Source organism: Pongo abelii, chromosome 18 (assembly GCF_028885655.2).
Source record: "Pongo abelii isolate AG06213 chromosome 18, NHGRI_mPonAbe1-v2.0_pri, whole genome shotgun sequence".
NCBI classification, from domain to species: Eukaryota; Metazoa; Chordata; class Mammalia; order Primates; family Hominidae; genus Pongo; species Pongo abelii.
The window spans coordinates 19,355,497-19,376,902 of NC_072003.2; the positions used below are offsets into that span (position 1 = coordinate 19,355,497).

A 21,406-nucleotide genomic window follows, 5' to 3' on the forward strand; every position below is an offset into this window, starting at 1 on the left:
TGTAGATGTTTATTTGCAAGCAGCGGGCTCTAGAGCACACACAGCCCTGGGAGCCAGTGCAGCCTTGAGGTAGAACTCTGGGGCTGGGCCTGTTGGTTAAATCCTGATTATCGTGGATGAGCAGCCACATAGAAATGATGGCTATGACAGTATAATTTATTGAGCATTTACTAGATGCCAGGCACTGTGCTGTCTCCTGGATGTGAATGTCCATGTGAGGTGGATTCTGTGATTATACATACCCATTTTACGGATCAGAATACTAAGGCTTGGAGAGATTGCATAGCAAGTCCAAGGTCATTCACATCTGCCCGACCACAGATCATGTTCTAAACCCCTGCACCTTGCTTTCTCCTCCCAAATCATTATTGCAGGACACTGCTAACATGATCTTTGCTAGCACCACAACATTGGAGCAGCATGTTGACCCTTGCAAAGCACCTTCATCTCTGCTATGTCTTTGAAGCCCAAGGATTACATAGTCCTTGTTTGACCCACAATGCTGCTAAGAAATAGGGAATTTGAGTAACAGAACTAACACAGCACAGCTATCTACTGGGGGAGCTCTCCGGGACCCCCCATCCTCAGCCTTCACATATGCACTGCAGAAATATACTTGATATTCTCTCTCGATAAACCTGGCTTGTTAACATTCATCTGAAGTCAGCTTCTCCTGCTGCCTCTAATCACTCTGATTTTTCCACTTATTTTCTGTTTTGTGTCATGGGAATCTGATTACATTGTTAAATTCTGTTTTTTTTTTTTTTGTTTTTTTTTTGGAGCTGGGCACTGTTTGGGTTTTGGTCTTTCAAAGAGTTCCGTGTTCATAAAGACCCACATAGCTCTGACCACATGTCATTGTTATATCTGTCCTGCAGCTGAAAGCTGACACATTTCCTCTAGGGACGGATTTTCCTCTTTTTGAAATGAGGACAGTTTGATTGAGCATGGTGACCATGACAGGGCTCTGGGATCACAGACTCACTCCATTCTCAGCTCAGCTACTTTATAACTGGGACCTCTCCAAGCCTCAGCTTCCTTGTGCCTACAATAGAAAGATAATAGCTCTGTTTTCATAGCAGTTTTGATAGAAGTGAATAAAATCATGCACAGAAATTGCTTAACACATAGTAGGCACTCAGTAAATGGCTGATCTTTCTCCTGACTCGCTGTCTTCCCCCTCTGCCCCCATTCCCATCCCCATCTCTATTTCTCCTTCTCTGCATGTCTCCTTTCTTTAGATATTTTTGTTCCTTCCCACCCACCCCTTCCCCAGAATAGCTGTACTCAGAAGAGCTCTGGGTTTTTTGTTCCCCATTCTCTTTGCAGCTCCCCAGACTAACTGTCTGACCCAAACATGACTTTATATTTAAGCCAAGGGAGCTCTCTTGCTGGAGTGATTCGTCTTTGATTTCACAGGACTCCTCCCTTTCTCCAAAAGAAAAGCATCCATGTCTGTGTCTGTCTGTAAATCTGTTCTGCCTTTTAAAACCCTAAAGAGAAGTTGTAAAAGACCTCAGCATCCACATCCAAGCCCTATTTAAAGACCAGCATAGAGTCCTTACACCTATCCTCTATATCCCAAATCTCCACTTCTGCAGAGAGCAAGTGGAAATATCAGGGCTGGCTTTGGACTCGGCAACACTCAGCTTCCCCTGCCATCTCTGTCCTCACTCACCGTGTGACCTGGGAAACGTGCTGACCTCTCTGAGCCTCAGAGGATGATAATGCATTCTTCCCAGAGTCAAATAACAATGGATGCATAGGAGGCACTTAAGAAACATCAGCTCCTCTGGATCAGAGCAGCCACTCTTCTTCAGAACACATTCATTAATTTGTTCATTCAAAAACTATGGCAAAAGATGTTCATGGCTACAGGGAAAAGCAAGGGTTAATCTCAAAGGCCCCATACACCTTAAGTGGATGGATGGTGTTTGGGATGATAAGCTCTTGGAGGCTTTGCTGGATGCATAGTTGGAGGGTTTGCTGTATGCTTGAACAGATGAATGGTTAGATATGGATAAGGGGACAGATGAGTAGTTAGATTTGGATGGATGAATAAAAGGATGGATGGATGAATGGGTGGAGCAATGGATGAATGGTTGGATTTGGATGAATGAATAGGTGGATGGGTGGAGGGATGGATGAGTGGATGGATGGATGGACAGATAAGTGATTGGATTTAGATAGATGCATAAATGGATGAATGGGTGGAATGGTGGATGGATGAATGGATGAGTGGTTGGATTTGGATGGATGAAAAAATGGATGAATGAATGGGTGGATGGGTGGAGGGATGGATGAATGGGTGGGTAGATGGATGGACAGATAAGTGGTTGGATTTGGATGGACAAATAAATGGATGAATGGGTGGAATGGTGGATGGATGAATGGATGAGTGGTTGGATTTCGATCGATGAATAAATTAATGAATGGGTGGATGGGTGGAGGGATGGATAAAGGGGTGAATGGGTGGAGGGATAGATGGATGGATGAAAAGATACAGCCTTACTAGTCACCTAGAATCAGCATCTCATCTAATACAGAAATACTGGAATACCTATGTTAGTCCTTAAATGCATGCCTACCTGCCTGCAATAACTAACTTACAAAGTATTTGGTTAGCAACAAGCAACCAATTGTTACAGACTTTTCCTTCCAAACTGTAGGTATGATCATATGGTGTGTACTAGTGGTTCAGGGCATGATCTTTGGAATCAGACCTGTGTTTGAATCTCAGCTTAACTAATTAAAGCAGTGTGACCTTGAGCCAATCCCTTGGCCTCTTCTAAGCTGTGGTTTCCTCATTTGGAAAGCGGGGATAATAGAATTACTTTGTAGGATCATTACGAGGATTAAATTATCTAATGAATGTCAAGGGCTGGTCAATGCTCAATAAAAGGTATTGTTATTTTACTGATCCCAAATGTGCCTTCCTGTAACTTTTGTTTCACTGAGAACCAGATATGTGTCAGATACTGTTCAAGTGTTGCAGATTCTGTGGTAAACAAGGCCAAAATAGCCCCTCATCTCTTGGAGCTAATGTTCTAGTGGTGTGTTCAGATAATAAGCAAGTAAACAGATAAACAATTGCAGACAGTGTTACGTGCTATGGAGAAAGTTGAAATCGGGTGAGGTGAAAGAGAGTAAAAGAGGTGGTGGTGAGTCCCTTTTTTGGACTGTGAACTAATGACAAGAAGATGCAGCCATGCAGAGATCTGGGGAGAGGGTGATCCAGGTCACAGGAAGCCAGGGAGAAGGTCCTAAGGCAGAAATGAGCTTGTTCAAGGAAGAGAAAGAAGGCCAGGGGACAAGATGGAATGTGAGACCCACCAATCGAGGGCAGAGAGATCTGAGTAGTTAGATCACACCAGCCATAGAGGCTGTGTAGTGTGATTTGGACATTATCTACGTCAATCTCGTCCTGTCTCCTGGAACTATGTAGAAAGAGCCTCGTTCATTCAGCAACCATTCAGCCTTCTGAGGACAGCTTAGACTTCCGATGTACTAATCCCCCAGCCCCACAGTCTCCATCTCAGTTCTCCTGGTTTAGATGCTGGGACACTTGCAGCTACTACCCTGACAATGTCCTGGGTCCCATAAACCCAGAACTCTTAAGAAATTGGGTTGGACCCAAGTGAAATCAGGCTGAGGAAAGCTAGGAGATTTCTAGTTGAGATTGTAATAAACTAAACTAGGAAGCTGTGTTTTTATCTGAAGCAACAGAAAGAAAGAGAGGAGACTTTGGGGCTGATTTTTGGAATAAAATATGTCTGGGACTATTTATCCAAGTGGATGTGGTATAGGATTTGGATTTAAAAGAACATGATAGATGACAATGGGTGATCTGTAGCCTTACTGATGCAGGAGCTCAAGGCAGGCCACAAGCACCTGGACCCTCATCCCCCTTTGGCAACGTACTCCACGTTAGTTTTCTTCTCAGGCAACCTCTCTCCATATGGGAACAGAAAGGCTCATAGAATATTCTAGTCTCCTGTGTAACAGAAAAAGAACCTCTCACCGGGCACGGTGGCTCACGTCTGTAATCCCAGCACTTTGGGAGGCCAAGGTGGGCAGATCACCTGAGGTCAGGAGTTCGAGACCAGCCTGGCCAACATGATGAAACCCCATCTCCACTAAAAATACAAAAATTAGCTAGGCATGGTGTTGCGTGCCTGTAATCCCAGCTACTCAGGAGGCTCAGGCAGGAAAATCGCTTGAAACTGAGAGGTGGAGGTTGCAATGAGCAGAGATCGCACCACTGTGCTGCAGCCTGGGCAACAGAGCAAGACTCCGTCTCAAAAAAAAAAAAAGATAACCTCTCTTATGTAGTAGTTCTAACAAAAGTCTAGCATTGTGTCTTATTGGTTAATTAACTTGGTTGAGTCCTATGTTCATCTCTAAACAATACTGTGGCTGTGGAGAATCAGCGTTCCCATGGGCCAGGCCTAAGCTGTAGGTCCACCCCTGAAATTGATGATGGAGTTAGGTCTTCCCCACCCATATGGACTGAGAATAGCGGAGAGGAGGATGATGCCACAAAAGGTATTGGATGGTGAAGTTTCAGTTATGCAAGATGAGTAAATTTAAAGATCCTGCTGTACAACATTGTATTAATAGGCAGCAGTACTGTAGTGTACACTTCAACATTTATTAAGAGGGTAGATTTCATGCTATCTGTTCTTACCACCATTAAAACAAACAATATATTGGGTGCTATTAGAAGAAGGGAGAATGAATTCTGGACAGGCAAAAACAACACATGCATCTTACGTTCACTAACTCGAAATTAACTGCTTCTTCCTCTGTCATTCAGAGATACATCTCTTATAGCTCTCACCTCCTCCTGCCTTGTTCAGTAGCTTAATATGTGTCCATGTGTCTCGTCCAGCATTTTTAAGCTCCTCAGAATGGAAACTATGTCATAACAACCCCAGGGTCCCCTAACCCCTTTTGTGCCTGACAGTGTGAGAATCTAAGACGTGCTTAGTGGCATTGAATTATGTTTTAAGGCCCAATTTGATGACCGTGCCCCTAAAATAGTCCCCAAAAGAAGCACCAGAGAAACTTCCCACCCCTGCAAAGGATGGCAGAGCCTCACTTTCTCCTCTCTGTTCTCTTGGATTTTCCCCAGGTAAAGCCAACAAGAACGTGCAGTGGGACGAGGACTCCGTGGAGTACATGCCGGCCAACCCGGTCAGAATCGCCTTTGTCCTGGTGGTCCACGGCCGCGCCTCTCGGCAGTTGCAGCGCATGTTCAAGGCCATCTACCACAAAGACCACTTCTACTACATCCACGTGGACAAGGTGAGAGGCCTCTGTGATCGCCCCTTGCTGGGCTTCCTGCGGGGTCTGTGGGTCCCTCTCTGATACCCTCCTTCTGCATCGCTAGTCCAGGCTGCCTGCTTTCAGAAAAAGCTTGGAAGCTGACCACCTGTCTCTCCACAGAGCATGTGGCCCTAGAGTGCTGTCTCTATGTGTGTGTTAGTTTCAGAGTTTCCAGCTGTGACTTACAGTTTTGTCCATAAATGATAAATGCTGTTTTTGGTTTTTTTTTTTCTTTCTTTTTTTTTTTTTTTGATGGAATCTTGCTCTGTTGCCAGGCTGGAGTGCAGTGGCATGATCTTGGCTCACTGCAATCTCTGCCTCCTGGGTTCAAGCAATTCTCCTGCCTCAGCCTCCCAAGTAGCTGGGACTATAGGTGCATGCCACCACACCCTGCTAATTTTTGTATTTTTAGTAGAGACAAGGTTTCACCATGTTGGCCAGGATGGTCTCGATCTCTTGACCTCGTGATCCGCCCACCTCGGCCTCCCAAAGTGCTGGGATTACAGGTGTGAGCCACCGTGCCTTCCTCTCACATACTTTGTGGGAATAGCTTACCTGTATTAGTCCATTTTCATGCTGCTAATAAAGACATACCCGAGACTGAGTAATTTATAAAGAAAGATGTTTAATGGACTCACAGTTCTAAGTGGCTGGGGAAGCCTCACAATCATGGCGGAAGGCAAAAGGCACGTCTTACATGGCAGCAGCAAGAGAGAAAAATGAGAGCCAAGCAAAAGAAGTTCCGTGTAAAACCATCAGATCTCATGAGACTTATTCACTACCACAAGAACAGTATGCGAGAAACCACCCCCATGATTCAATTATCTCCCACCAGATCCCTCCCATAACACGTGGGAATTATGGGAGCTACAATTCAAGATTAGATTTGGGTGGGGACACAGCCAAACCATATCACTATCCCAGGAGTGTGTACACTTTTTCTATGGAAGGCAAGATAGTACATATTTTAGGTGTTGCAGGGCACATACTCTCTGTCACAGCTACTCAGCAATGCCCTTGTGCTAAGGCAGCCAAGGAGAATGTGTCAGCAAATGAGCGTGGCTGTGTACCAATAAAACTTTATTAACAAAAACCTGCATCAGCCCTGCTGACTCCCAAGCTACCTTGTCCCTGAGGTTTCTATTGGTGACACAATTATGGCTTTAGTCAAGAAGGCAAAGGGGGATGTCTTGTCCAAAAGGTTGGCTTCTAGCAGACCTGTGAGAGGATAATGGAGGAGCAATGAGTAGGAGGGGGGGACAGAAAACAGAAATTCTGCCTCTGAAATATAGATGGGTTTAGATAGAGCCACATTTCCCAGCTTGTCTTCCTCAGACCCCATGCAGCTGTCATGTATAAGAATGCAAAGTTGGCCGGGTGCAGTGGCTCACGCCTGTAACCCCAGCACTTTGGGAGACCGAGGTGGGCAGATCACCTGAGGTCAGGAGTTCCAGACCAGCCTGTCCAACATGGTGAAGCCCCATCTGTACTAAAAATACAAAATTTATCTGGGCGTGGTGGCGCATACTTGTAATCCCAGCTACTCGGGAAGCTGAGGCAGGAGAATTGCTTGAACTTGGGTGGTGGAGGTTGCAGTGAGCTGAGATGGCACCATTGTGCTCCAGCCCAGGTGACGGAGCGAGACTCTGTCTAAATAAATAAATAAAGCGAGACTCCATCTCAAAATAAAATAAAATAAGATAAAATTTTAAAAATGTGAAGTCTCAGGCACCACCAGCCCAAGCCTAGTGAACCATTAGCTCAGAAGTGCAGCCAGTGAATCTGCATTTCAAATAGCTAATTTGAAATGTAAAAAATAATACAAGTTTGAATTGCAGTACAGAAAGACACTCCAGTCCAGGATCATTTACTTGGCAAAGGCCACTGTGCTCAGAAGTGCCCAATGAGGAGGGAAGAGACAGAGAGGGGACGGGGTGAGGGGCATGCCTGGGTGTTTTCTAGGCCACTGACTGTCATCACCCTTTCTCTCCTGGAAAAAGCGCTCTAATTACCTGCATCGGCAAGTGCTCCAGGTCTCCAGGCAGTACAGCAACGTCCGCGTCACCCCCTGGAGAATGGCCACCATCTGGGGGGGAGCCAGCCTCCTGTCCACCTACCTGCAGAGCATGCGGGACCTCCTGGAGATGACTGACTGGCCCTGGGACTTCTTCATCAACCTGAGTGCAGCCGACTACCCCATCAGGTAAGGCAGCCAAGGGCCCCAAGCCAGTCTTGTCTGACGTCCTGCTCTGGCTGTTCATGGCTGGGAACTCACGAGGCAGAAGGAGACTGATGCATAGTCTCCAGAGGATCTCTCAGGATAGGATTCTGATTGGACCTGAGAATCATTGATTCATTCACTCATTCATTCACGCATTCAACAGATACAGACTGAGCACGTGGTTTTCCCAGCTCTATTAGCTGATATACCAGTGCACTAAACAGTTGGAAACTCCAACCCGCGTGGAGCTTTATATTAGGGTTCTCTAGAGGGACAGAACTAACAGGATAGATGTATATATAAAGGGGAGTTTATTAAGGAGTATTGACTCACACAATCACGAGGTGAGGTCTCACCATAGGCTGTCTGCAAGCTGAGGAGCAAGGAAGCCAGTCCGAGTCTCAAAACCTCAAAAGTAGGGAAGCCCACAGTGCAGTCTTCAGTCTGTGGTCGAAGGCCCAAGAATCCCAAAGCTGAAGAACTTGGAGTCTGATGTTCAAAGGCAGGAAGCATCCAGCATGGGAGACTCAGCCAGCATATTCCTTCCACGTTCTGCCTGCTTTTATTCTGGCCACTCTGGCAGCTGATTAGATTATGCCCACCCAGATTGAGAGTAGGTCTCTGCCTTTCCCAGTCCACTGACTCAAATGTTAATCTCCTTTGGCAACACCCTCACAGACATGGCCAGAAACAATACTTTGCATCCTTCAGTCCAATCAAGTTGACACTCAATAGTAACCATCACAGGCTTCCATTCAAGTAGGGAGACAAACAACAAAATAAGTTAAATGATATCTTAGAAAAATAAAGTAAAGGGCAAAAGTAGGGGAGAGTTGTAATTTTACCAATGGTGGCCTGGAAGGTTTTCATGGATAAGAACAGAAGAAGATGAAAAAGAGAGTCACACCTAAAGAGAAAGTGGTCCAGGCAGGGGCAAAGGCAGGGGCTGAGCCCAGAGATGGGTCCATGCCTGGCTTGTGCGAGGAACAGCAGGGTTCAGTGGAGCTGTAACAGAGTAAGTGAGGGGTAGCATAACAAAAGATATAAAATCAGAGAGTAATTTGAGGCCAGATCGTGGTGATCCTAGAATTTGGCTGTTAGTCCAAGCAAGAGGTAAGCCACTGGCATGATACTTTGAATGATATCCTGAACGATATATACATATATATATTTTGGAGACAGAGTCTCACTCCGTCACCCAGGCTGGAGTGCAGTGGTGTGATCTTAGCTCACTGCAGCCTGCACCCACCAGGTTCAAGTGATTCTCCTACTTCAGCCTCTGAAGTAGCGTAGAGATGGTGTTTCACCATGTTGGTCTCAAACTCCTGGCCCCAGGTGATCCGCCTGCCTTGGCCTCCCAAAGTGCTGGGATTATAGGCGTGAGCCATCGCGCCAGGCTGTTACTTTCTCTTGAGAGGGCAGCTTTTTCCTTTGACTGTGTTTTCCATCTGGATTCGCTGACAAGGGTGAAAAGGAAAGTGGATGGGGGTGAAGAGGGGGATCTTCCTCCCTCTAATGGCACGAGGCCATAGGGTTCAGCATTCCCAGGAGACCTAGATGAAGGGGTCCTAAAAATATAAAACTTTCATTAAGGCAACTTTCAAACATGCACAAGAGTACCAAGAATAGTGTAATGAACTCCCACATAGATGTCACCCAGGTTAATTCATGGCCATTTTTCTTGTATCTGGACTTTCATCCTCTTCCCCCAACAGTGGGTTATTTTGAAAGAAATATAAGATATCATAGAATTGTATCTATAAATATTTCAGTATATATCTAGAAAAGATAAGATCTCTTTTTTAAGACAGCATCACAATGATGCTTATACCTAAAATATTAGCAGGCATGTTTTAATGGCATCAAATATCTAGGTCACATATTCCCAAGAGTCTGAGTTTTGAATCAGAACCCAAAAAAGGTACAAGCGTGGAAGGAAGACCTCTCTTTAAAGCTAGAAGCGGCTGCTTTCTTCTTCACAGCTTGGTCACTGGGGGTCTTCTTCATTCCTAGGCTTGGGGGCATCCCACCATCTATCTGCTGGGAGACCCTAGACTGCAGAAGGTACTGGGGAGGCACAATCTCTGGTCGGTTTGAACAGGGTACACCTGACACACTTGAACCTGAGAAAAATGACAGGCACTAGAAAGACAACTGTTTTCTTTTGTCCATAGGACAGAGGGATAAACGGGAATGGTTATAGAACATTGCTGGTAGAGTTTTACTTACCACAATTTTGTTCATTTGTTCAACAAACATTTACTGAGCAACTACCATGCTACATTCTAAGTAGTGCGTTTTGTGAACAAAAGCGATGCAGCTTCCTGTACTTCTCCCCTGCTCATGGAATGTGTATCCTAGCTGAGAAGATGGAGTTAGATGATCGTGCCAAAGACACATCATGCAAGGTGTGAACAAGCCATAAAGCAAGGAAGATGTGGGCCGGGTGCAGTGGCTCACGCCTGTAATCCCAGCACTTTGAGAGGCCAAGGCAGGTGGATCACAAGGTCAGGAGTTCGAGACCAGCCTGGCCAAGACGGTGAAACCCCACCTCTACTAAAAATACAAAAATGAGCTGGGCGTGGTGGTGTGTGCCTGTAATTCCACCTACTTGAGAGGCTGAGGCAGGAGAATTGCTTGAACCCAGGAGGCGGAGGTTGCAGTGAGCCGAGATCGCGCCACTGTACTCCAGCCTGGCAACACAGCAGGACTCCGTCTCAAAAAAACAAAAAACAAAAAAGAAAGGAAGATGTGGGAGTGAAGAACTCGATGGCCATAATCAGGAGGTCAGAAAGGTGTCTGAATATTCAGCTTTGAACCGAGACCTAGAGGACAAGAAGGGATCCATTGGGAGGGAAATAAGAAAGAGATCCTTCTAGACTGGGATTCCTAGCAGTGGCACTGCTGATGTTTGGGGATGGATAATTCTTTGCTGTGGGTGCCATCCTGTGCATTGCAGGATGCGTAGCAGCATCTCTGGCCTCTACCCACTAGATGCCAGGAACACACCCTGCCCACTTTTGCCAACCACAGCTGTCTCCAGACATTGACTCATGACCTCTGGGAGCTAAAATTGCCTCCACTTGAGAATCACCGTTTCTTATAGAGGGAACAGCCTGGGCACAATGTAGCACAGAAACAAACTTGTTGCGTTTGAGAAAAATAAACAATGGAAAGAGTATAATAAAAGAATGAGAAGTGAGTTTAGACAAGTACATGGCAAGGAGGGGTTAGAACATTCCCTCTCCATCTTTCATGAAAGAAATGAGTTTGGAAATGTCCCAAAATGCTGAGCATAGCAGCTAGTGTGGCAGACACTTGTTTCAACCCTTACAACAAACCTGTTTTACAGAGGAACAAACTGAGGCCCAATGTCATGTGACGAATGCATGGCGGAGTGGGGATTAGAACCAGTTTCGTCTGGTTGCAAAGTTGGTATTCTTTCTGGCTTGAAGTCGGCCTTTTAGGGAAATCAGCAGAACTGGACTGGCAGGATGGCCCCAGGCCACCTTGAAAGCACAGAAGGGAACAATCCCACCCCATGAGCTTGTGGCGGGGTGGAGTAGTGGCTGGACTGCCTTGCAGCAGGGATGTCCAGGATGGTCCTGGGAGGACCCCCATTGTCTGTTCCTGAGTCTTAGGGGCTATGCTCAAAGTTCCCACATTCTTCCTTCTCTGGATTCCCAGTGGAGGCCTCAGAGGTCATGCCAGCCTAGGTTGGGGGCCCGCATTAAGCCAGAGACCACTTGAGGCCAGGTAGGCATGCGCATTGCTGCCCCCTAGAGGCCACCGTTGGCTTGCTTTGCGTGGCCTCTTCCCCTAAAGAGTCCAGCTTGGCTCAGCACCCAGGAGGGTGAGTGCCTGCACTCTTGTCAAACTGCTTAGGGCTCGAATCCGAGTTCTGCCACTTAGCTAGCAGCGTGACCGCGGGCAAGTAAATCCAATTTCTGTGAAATCAGGATATAATAATAGAACCTAGCAGCCTGCCGGACAGTTGGAAGGTGCTCCATGAATGTCAGCCATTTATACGTAAGCTACATCCGAGGTCTCATCTTGTATCTCTGAGAGGCCCAGAAGTCCTTTCTCAGGCCATGCGTGCAACCTCTTTTGGGGTTCAGAGAAGAGAGTTGTCTTATCTGTGGCTTTTTTGCTTTAGTGCCCCAGGCCTTTGCACTGTGTCTCTTGGCCTTTCTCATCGTCTTCCTCTACTTCACTGATCTCATTTCCATGGTGCCTCCCACGAATTCCTTTGCCCACTCTTCTTTGCCAGCCTCATAGCCAGAGGCACTTTATGCATCAAGCACTGCTGGTTCCTCTTGCTGTTGTTTTCATGAAGTTGCCCTACACAAAAACATATGAATTTTGCAGATGAATGGTTTCATCGTGGGCAATGCTGATAGGTTTTCAGTTTCCATCTGCCGCCCCATCTGTAGCTTCCAAAACCACTACTTCTCCCATCCCAGAAAGAATGAGCAAACTTAAGAGTCTTCTCAAAGGGGTGGTAGTGCCCAAGTCAGGCACTTCTAATAGGCAGTGAAAACTTGGGGGATACTTAAGGGTCCAGCCAGCCTGACGTGGCCACTGTGAGCTGCTCTGTGATTTGACGTCACCTCCCTGTGTCCCTGCACAACCCTCACTGTGGGGGATGGCGGGGCGGGCAGATTCTTCCTCTCTTAGATATTAAAGATGCACTGGTCTTTACTGGTCGCTAGCCTTGTTTAGGCCCTGGACGCAGGCATCCTGGTTTCAGATTCTGCCCCACCACCAACTGGGCATGTGGATCAGCACGAGTTGCTTCAACTTTCTGCATCTCAAATTCTCCACCTTAAAATAAACACAATATTAGTGCCTATTTCAGAGGTCTCTTAGGAAGTTTCAGTGAAATCTTGCATGATAAGGACCTACCACAGTGTCTAATGACAGAAAGTGGTTGATAAATGCCCAAATTACTCCATGGCTATAAGTAACTGTGGGACTTGAGTTACTTTCCCTTTTCTCTTTGATAGAGTTAAAAGAGTAGTAAAGTATTTCTTGAACTCACATCTCTGTCAAAAGAGGGAAAAGTGGGCCAAGCACAGTGGCACACAACTGTAATCCCAGGACTTAAGGCAGGCAGATCACTTGAGGTTAGGGGTTCGAGACCAGCCTGGCCAACATGATGAAACCCCGACTCTACTAAAAATACAAAAATTAGCCAGGCATGGTTGTGCGCACCTGTAACCCCAGCTACTCATGAGGCTGAGGCATGAGAATCACTTGAACCCAGGAGGCAGAGGCTGTAATGAGCCGAGATCGTACCACTGCACTCCAGACTGGGTGACAGACTGAGACTCTGTCTAAAAAAAAAAAAAAAAAAAAGGTGGGAAAAGCAAAGATAGATGTGAGACTGTCTCAAGAAAAACAGAATAGATCCAGTTCACTTGTGGACATGAAGAATATTCCTGAACTTGGCATATGCAAGCTGAGAGTGTTTAGAGACTCTAGGTGTTCCTGCTCTGCTGTTGACATAACTTCCTGGTCCACATAGGCTCCGGTTGGAGCTGGTTGTGTACCCAGCACATGGATGAAAGTGGAAAATGGATACTTTCAAACTCTGAGGCCCTGCTAGGTCTTGAATCCTCAAAAGGTACGATGGTTTTATTCGTATGTTCTATTTACTGAGGCAAGGAATTATACCTGGCCTACTTTGGATTGGCTGCAGGAAGAGATGAAGCCAATAGCACTTTGCCCTGTTTCTTGGTTTGGACTTGTAGTAAGAGACCTCAGCTGGGTGTGGTGGCTCATGCCTGTAATGCCACCAGCACTTTGGGAGGCCGAGGGGGGTGGATCACCTGAGGTCAGGAGTTTGAGACCAGCCTGGCCGATACGGTGAAACCCCGTCTCTACTAAAAATACAAAAATAAGCTGGGTGTCGTGGTGGGTGCCTGTAATCCCGGTACTTCGGAGGCTGAGACAGGAGAATTGGTCGAACCCAGGAGGCAGAGGTGGTAGTGAGCTGAGATCATGACATTGCACTCCAGCCTGGGCAACAAGAATGAAACTCCGTCTGAAAAAAAAAAAAGAAAGAGAGAGACCTCATGCCTCACACTGTGTCTTTCCCTAAGGCCAGTGTCTTGGGGCAAATCAGATGTAAAGAGAGGAGGGTTGAGTGTGTCCTTGGCCTCTCCCGGGGTTCACATTCAGTCTGTGGTATGTACACACATGTGTGCACACATGGGGCAGTGTATGTGTACAGAAACCACCAGGCAGGGGAAATCATGTTGACATTTTCCTGCTACTTCTGCCTCTCGGGTATCCACAGCAACAAAGTCCAAACTATCAGGGCCCACCACATGGACATATAAGTTACATTAACTGGAGATTCAAATGTCTGCCTTGAGATCCTACCAGAGCCACAGGCTGAGAGCACGAGAGAGCTGCTCCGTGGTGCCTCAGTAGGAAACACCAGCTGGTAAAGACAGGAGCAGGTGGCCAGGGCTTCTCTACAATCTCCCAAAGACCAGAGTTTATATGGGACCAATCAAGCAAGACTAACCCCCAGACTAACAGCACAGACACTTACTGCACACCTGCTGTGTGCTGGGCCCTCTTCAGGGCCCTTTACCACATATTTCATCTTAATCCCCATCCCCCAAAACACAATGGCTACTGGGTAAGTAAGTTTAGAGAAATTAGTAATTAGAGTAATTAGAAATTAGAGCAGAGGAAGCTTTGCAGGGAAGTCAAGCCCTTGATAATGTTCAGCACAGATCCCAGTCACTCTGGGATTTGAAATGAAGTTGAGCAGTATGGAAGTCCAAGCATCCGTGTACAGTCACTGCATCTGTATACAGATCACATCCCTTTAGTCTGCTAAAGTGGGACCCAAATGGATCAAAGAATTCCTGTAGTTAAGACCGCACAGCAACCACAACAAATGTATATGTAGCACTTCGTACATTCCTAGCATTATTCTAAGTGCTTTACAATTCAGGGGTGTCCAAGGGAGAGAATACAGTTATGGCTCCTCAGTTTCTTTTCCTGGTTGGGCCAGTAAAGCCCCTTCCTCATCCCTCTTTTCCGCTCATCACTAGAGACAGAAACTAAAAACCATGGCTTCAGGCTGCTAAAAGCCTAAAACAAAAAAACAAAACAGAACAACCAAATAAGGCAGGGTTGGACAAGCTTGTTTACATCGTTTTGACAGCAACTCTGAAGTATGCACTCTTGATATCCCCATTTTTCAGATGAAGAAACTGAGGCACAGAGATGTTAAGAAACTTGACCCCGAGGCTACGGCCAGTAAACTGTAGAACCACGATCCTTTTTTTTTTTTTGTGAAATTTATATAACATAAAATTAACCATCCCATTACTGGGTATATACCCAAAGGATTATAAATCATGCTGCTTTAAGGACACATGCACACGTATGTTTATTGTGGCACTATTCACAATAGCAAAGACTTGGAATCAACCCAAATGTCCATCAAGGATAGACTGGATTAAGAAAATGTGGCACATATACACCATGGAATACTATGCAGCCATAAAAAAGGATGAGTTCTTGTCCTTTGTAGGGACCTGGATGAAGCTGGAAACCATCATTCTCAGCGAACTATCACAAGGACAAAGAACCAAACACCGCGTGTTCTCACTCACAGGTGGGAATTGAACAATGAGAACATTTGGACACAGGAAGGGGAACATCACACACTGGGGCCTGCCGTGGGGTGGGGGGAGGGGAAAGGGATAGCATTAGGAAATATACCTAATGTAAATGACGAGTTAATGGGTGCAGCACACCAACATGGCACATGTATGCAAATGTAACAAACCTGCATGTTGTGCACATGTGCCCTAAAACTTAAAGTGTAATAAAAAAAAAAAAGGTGAAATTTATATAACATAAAATTAACCACTTTCAATTGTTGAATGGCATTCAGTACATTCACAGTGTCAGGCAACCATACCCTCTCTCTAATCCTAAATATTTTCATCATCCCAAAAGAAAACGCTGTTACCCATTAAGCAGTCACTTCTCAAAAACCTCTCCCCAGTCTCTGGCAATCACTAATCTCCTTTCTGTATCTATGAACTTGATTTGCCTATTCTTGACATTTTTATTTATTTATTTTGAGATGGAGCCTCCCTTCTTGTTGCCCAGGCTGGAGTGCAATGGCGCGATCTCGGCTCACTACAACCTCTGCCTCCCAAGTTCAAGCTATTCTCCTGGCTCTGCCTCCCAAGTGGCTGGGATTATAGGCTTGCACCACCATACCTGGCTAATTTTGTATTTTTAGTAGAGATAGGGTTTCACCATGTTGGTCAGTCTGGTCTCGAGCTCCTGACCTCATGTAATCTACCCGCCTCAGCCTCCCAAAGTGCTGAGATTACAGGTGTTAGCCACCATGCCCAGCCTATTCTAGACATTTTATATGAATGCAGTTACATAGTATATGACATTTGGCGACCTGCTTCTTTCACTTAGCTTAATATTGTTGAGGTTCATCTGCATCGTAGCATGTGGCAGTACTTCATTCCTTTTTACGGCTGATATTCTATCATGTTGATATACTTGTACCACAATCTGTTTATCCAATTGTCAGTCAATATACTCAGCATTCCGAAGCTTCCCAAAGCCCTTGTCTCCTGGCCATGTTGTATCTGCGTTGTATGCCCTGAATTGTGGACCTCATCTGGTTTAAGAAGATGCAGCTCCATCACGTGGGACTCTGCCCAGCAGTGGTGCTGGAGGACTCTTGTTAAGCAAGTCTTGGTGACTGTTTGGCCATGGGGAGTTGTATATCTGAGCATATTGGCCTGATGGCCTTTCCCATTCACACCGGATCTTCTCTACCCATGCTAGCCCCTGGACCTCAGCTGAACGGGAAAGAAACTTCCAGTGATTCTCATTGTCTGGGGAAGATTCAGGTTGAAGATGGAAATGTGGAGCAGTACAGTGTGAGGTCCAAGCTTCCCTTTTTCCCTTCATCCTTCTCTCAACACCAAGCCCCTTCTGATGACAATCTTGGGGTGCTTTGAGGAGGAAAGTGCTTAGGTCAGCCCAGTGAAGATATTTCTCTACTCCCACAGATGAGTTCAGGAGATGGGTCTCCTTCTGACTTTACCCATTCACCCAAAAAAAAATTTATTGAGCACCTACTATGTGTTGGACACTGTGCTAAGCAGCAAGTACTCAAAGGTGAGGAAAAACATATCCAGCCCTGCCCTCATCGTAGTGGTCAAGGGTGCAGGCTGGAGCCAGTCCACCTGGGTCCAAATCGCAGCTTCTTTATTTACTAGCTGTGTGAAGTTGGACACACAGTCCCTGTGCCTCAGTTACTTCATCTGTAAAATGGGCATAATAATGGCACCACCCCATAGGGTTGCTTTGAGGGTTGAGTCCATATATGTAAAGTGCTTAGCACACAGTGAGGGTTATCCATGTGATAGCCACGGTTATTAATAGAGGAAGGAGACAGACGTTAATCACAGATCACAGGAGTTCACATATGACAAAGTCAGGCAAGCATTCTGAAAAAAAGGAATGAAGGATCTATGAGCACTTTGCATAGGAATCTCACATGGACTGAGGGCCTGGATGGCTTCCCTGAGGAGGAGGCAGCCTGTGAACTGAGATGTAGATGCTGGGTAGGAGTTTAGGAGAAGTGTGAGGAGGTTCCAAGCAGGCATCCCAGGAAGAGGGGGCAGCATGGGACCCTGGCATATCTGAGGATCTGAAAGAAGGCAACTATGGGTGAAACATAAGAGGCGGGGGTTTGCCTTCTTACAAATGAGGTAGGTCGAGGCAAGCCCATGTGGGCACTTGAGATGTCCTGTTGGGTCATTAAAGCCTCAGTCTGTGAGCAGTGAGGTTTTAGGGAAGAGTCACAATATTTGCCACATTGAGAGATTGTACCGGCTGCCGTGGGAGAATAGATGGGAGTGGGGCCCAAATGGGAGTGGGGAGGCCAGATCGTAAGCAGTTGCTTCCACTGACCCCAGAGCCACATCCACAGAGCCCCCTATTCGCCAAACCTCCAGGCAGAAGCAGGTGTCCTAGAAGGAAGCCATAAGGAGCTTCCTGAACCCAAGCAGCCATGTAGTCTTTTAGTCTCACAGAGTCAGGCAGCCACCTTCTGTTTGGGGACCAGGACCCCACACCTGTGCAAAACAGCCTCGTTCAGGAGACTCAGAGGATTTCAACAGGACCTGGAGCAGAGAACGGAGAAGCAAGCATGAGATGCAAGGGTCTTAGGAGAGCGGGTCAGAAAAAAGCCGATCATAAGCCAAGAGGGGCACAGCCAGAGGATTAGAGGAAGAATGTGGGTTGAGTGAATGTGAGAAAGAATATGGGTGGAGACCCCTCTTTGTCTTTTGTTCTTTTTTTTTTTTTTAAAGTGATAAAATATGGTGAGAGTGATAAAATAAGTGAGAATTGCTTGAACCTGGGAGGCGGAGGTTGCAGTGGACTGAGATCACGCCATTGTACTCCAGCCTGGGCAAAAGACCAAAACTTCATCTCAAAAAGAAAATAAAAAGAAAGAAAAGAAAAGTGATAAAATACACTTAAAATAAAATTGACCTTTTTAAGCTTTCTTTCTTTTTTTTTTTTTTTTTTTTTTTTGAGACAGGGTCTGGCTCTGTCGCCCAGGCTAGAGTACAGTGGGTGCAATCTTGGCTCACTCTAACCTCTGCCTTCCAGGTTTCCAGGTTCAAGTGATTCTCATCCCTCAGCCTCCCAAGTAGCTAGGATTACAGGTGTGCACCACCATACTTGACAATTTTTTTTTTTTTTTTTGGAAACTGAGTCTTGCTCTGTTACCGAGGCTGGAGTGCAGTGGCGTGATCTTGGCTCACTGCAAGCTCCGCCTCCCCGGTTCAAGGGAATCTTCTTCAGCCTCCTGAGTAGCTGGGATTACAGGCACGTGCCACCATGCCCGGCTAATTTTTTTGTGTTTTTAGTAGAGACAGGGTTTTGCCTTGTTGGCCAGGCTGGTCTTGAACTCCTGGCCTCAAGTGATCTGCCCACCTCGGCCTCCCAAAGTCCTGGGATTACAGGCATGAGCCACCACAGCTGGCCTGATTCTTCTACATTTTAGAAGAATCCAAAATGTCTTCCTATCCTATATCAGTCACCCTTCTGGTTCCCCCATTTCTCTGAATAGGACCACTCTCCTCCTGAGCACCTGCAGCTGGAAGCCTGTGTGCCCCCTTCCTTGCTGCTCCATCTGCACCTTGCATATTCTCGTTCTAACCCTGACATCTCTCCATGTGCATCCCCATCTGTGATGCCCTTCATCGCCACCCAGGTCAGACCCTCTTCACCTCACACCTGCGGTATTAGCACAGGTGTGCTCTGACGGAGACTCCAAGTCTCCCAGGAGAAGACAGGCTGAGCCAGACTCTTAAAACAGGATAGAGCTGCTTCTCGAGGCCATTTCCTGAACACCCGTCATGTGCCAGGCTATGGGTGTTCTGCAGGGAGCAGGACAGACACCATCCCTGCCACAAGGAGCTTGGCATCTCATGATGTGCTTCTCAGCCAGGTCAAATCAAGGTTGTGTGTGATTCTCAGAAATTCAGAGTTCACTAGGCGCAATGGCTCATGCCTATCCCAGCACTTTGAGAGGCCAAGGTGGGAGGATCACTTGATCCCAGGAGTTCAAGACCAGCCTGGGCAACAAAGCAAGAACCCCATTTCTACCAAAAAAAAATTAATTAACCAGGTGTGGTGGTGCACCCCTGTAATGCCAGATACTTGGGAGGGTCAAAATAAAAGAAAGAAATCGGCCAGGCATGGTGGCTCACATCTGTAATCCCAGCCCTTTGGGAGGCCAAAGCAGGCAGATCACCTGAAGTCAGGAGTTTGAGACCAGCCTGACCAACATGGTGAAACCCCATCTTTACTAAAAATTACAAAATTAGCTGGGTATGGTGGCACATGCCTGTAATCCCAGCTACTTGGGAGGCTGAGGCAGGAGAATCGCTTGGACCCAGGAAGCGGAGGTTGCAGTGAGCCGAGATCGCACCACTGTACTCCAGCCTGGGCAGCAAGAGTGAAATTCCGTCTTAAAAAATAAAAATAAAAATAAAAGAGAAATCCAGAGTTCCATTCCAGATCAACTGAATATAAATTCCTTGTGGATGCCAAGAATCAGTTTCTCTCTCTCTCTGTGTATATATATATTTGAGATAGAGTCTTCACTCTGTCATCCAAACTGGAGTGTGCTACAATCTCAGCTCATTACAACTTCCACCTCCCAGTTCAAGCAATTCTCCTGCTTCAGCCTTCCAAGTAGCTGGGATTACAGGCACTCTCCACCACATCTGGCTAATTTTTGTATTTTTAGTAGAGACGAGGTTTCACCTTGTTGTCCAAGCTGGCCTCAAACTCATGACCTCAAGTGATCTGCGCACCTCAGCCTCCCAAAGTGCTGGGATTACAGGTGTGAGCCACTGTGCCCAGCCAAGAATCTATATATTTTTAAAGCATCCCACACCCTGCAGGTGAGAATTGATATCCACTGGTCCAGGGAGAGAGAGAGACATCTTTCACATAGTTAGAGAAATAAATAGAAGCTACATGCTGTGTTAGAAAATGTTAGCCTCAGTACTTCGTGGGAAAGCATACTTGGTGGCCCAACACTCAGATATTTGGGTGTGACCATCTCCCCTGCATTCTGCTTTCTCAGCATGCAAACCACTTTTGTTCTTTGGGATGTTCAGAGACAAACACTCTGCTTCCTGAGACCCCAAAGTTCCTGAGTTCGAAACCATCCAACAAAAGCTCCACCCAGATAATGTGTGAGTTTGAAAGGGTGTATCTGCTCGGACTGTTGTTCACAAGGAGACTGGAAAAACGTGCCAGTAATTATGCCGTTAACAGTTTTGTTTGCCTCTAGTCACAAAATAAACATATCCTCAGCCCTGTTATTTTTCAGGCTGATGGAGCACACACACCTGCTTTTGCAGAAATGCAGTTTGCTTCCCTCTTGCCAGTTGTCCTGGGTCTCCTGAGCTGTATTTTAGGCTGGTCAGCTCTTTAAGCCTTCTTAAGGCCAGAAGTGACCTAGACCATCTGCTGGACAAACAGAGTGAGCCTAGAGTTCTCGGAGATCTCATGAAAACCAAGGTTCTGCAGAAAGCCGAGAGTGGTCTATGGGCTTAGGACCTTCTGGGAAGGATGTGGTGGAAGACAAGAATTGAAGTGACTGCTTCACCCAAGGGATGCCATCATTTGGCTTAAATAACTTTTAGCTGTATTGTTTGTTTGCTTGCTATTTTGTTTGTTTTCTCATTCTTTCACAACTGAAAAAAAAAAAAAAATCAGAGTCCTGGGGAAAAATGTGATAGTTCTCTCTTGAGTCGTGTATCCATTCTTTGGCTAGCAGAGAATCGAGCACTTGGACATTCATCCATTCATTAAATAAATGCTCATTGAGATACTGCTAGATATTAGGCAATGCTCTAGACCAGCACTGTCCAGTGGAACTTTCTGGGGTGATGGATTATTCTATAAGCACCATCCAGTATGGTAGCCATTAGCCACAGGTGGCCATTGAGAGCTTGAAATGTGCCTTGTGGGACTGAGGAACTAAATTTTCAATTTGATATGATTTTAATTTAAAGTTAAATTAAAACTCTGCCCTCATGAACCTTACATCGATGCCATGGGGTACAAACACTTCCACTAGAGAGAATTATACTACTGTTACCAAAAGAAAAGAGAGTCCAGGCTAAATAGTACAGAAATAAATGTGGTCTCTGTCCTCTGCCAATTTGATATTCTCACCAGATCCCAGCTTGACCACACAATGAATTTTGCAATGTATTTTCTTCCGAATCCCTCCCTCTCCAGATCTCACAATTCTCC

The 21,406-nt window shown here is 46.1% G+C and overlaps 1 protein-coding gene and 1 long non-coding RNA gene across 4 annotated transcripts in view; both read left to right on the forward strand.

The window, feature by feature from the left end:
- XYLT1 (xylosyltransferase 1) overlaps window positions 1–21,406 on the forward strand; it is a 480,356-nt gene that overhangs the window by 378,277 nt on the left and 80,673 nt on the right. For all 3 annotated transcript variants that reach the window (XM_054533549.2, XM_024241464.3, XM_024241465.3), the window contains 2 exons: window positions 5,135–5,307; window positions 7,329–7,531. In XM_054533549.2, the coding sequence (XP_054389524.1) occupies window positions 5,135–5,307; window positions 7,329–7,531 (376 nt within the window). The remainder of the gene's footprint in view (window positions 1–5,134; window positions 5,308–7,328; window positions 7,532–21,406) is intronic.
- On the forward strand, window positions 7,540–13,637 carry LOC129050706 (uncharacterized). The gene is made up of 2 exons (XR_008514424.1): window positions 7,540–8,884; window positions 10,045–13,637. It is a non-coding gene; the product is annotated as an uncharacterized LOC129050706 (long non-coding RNA).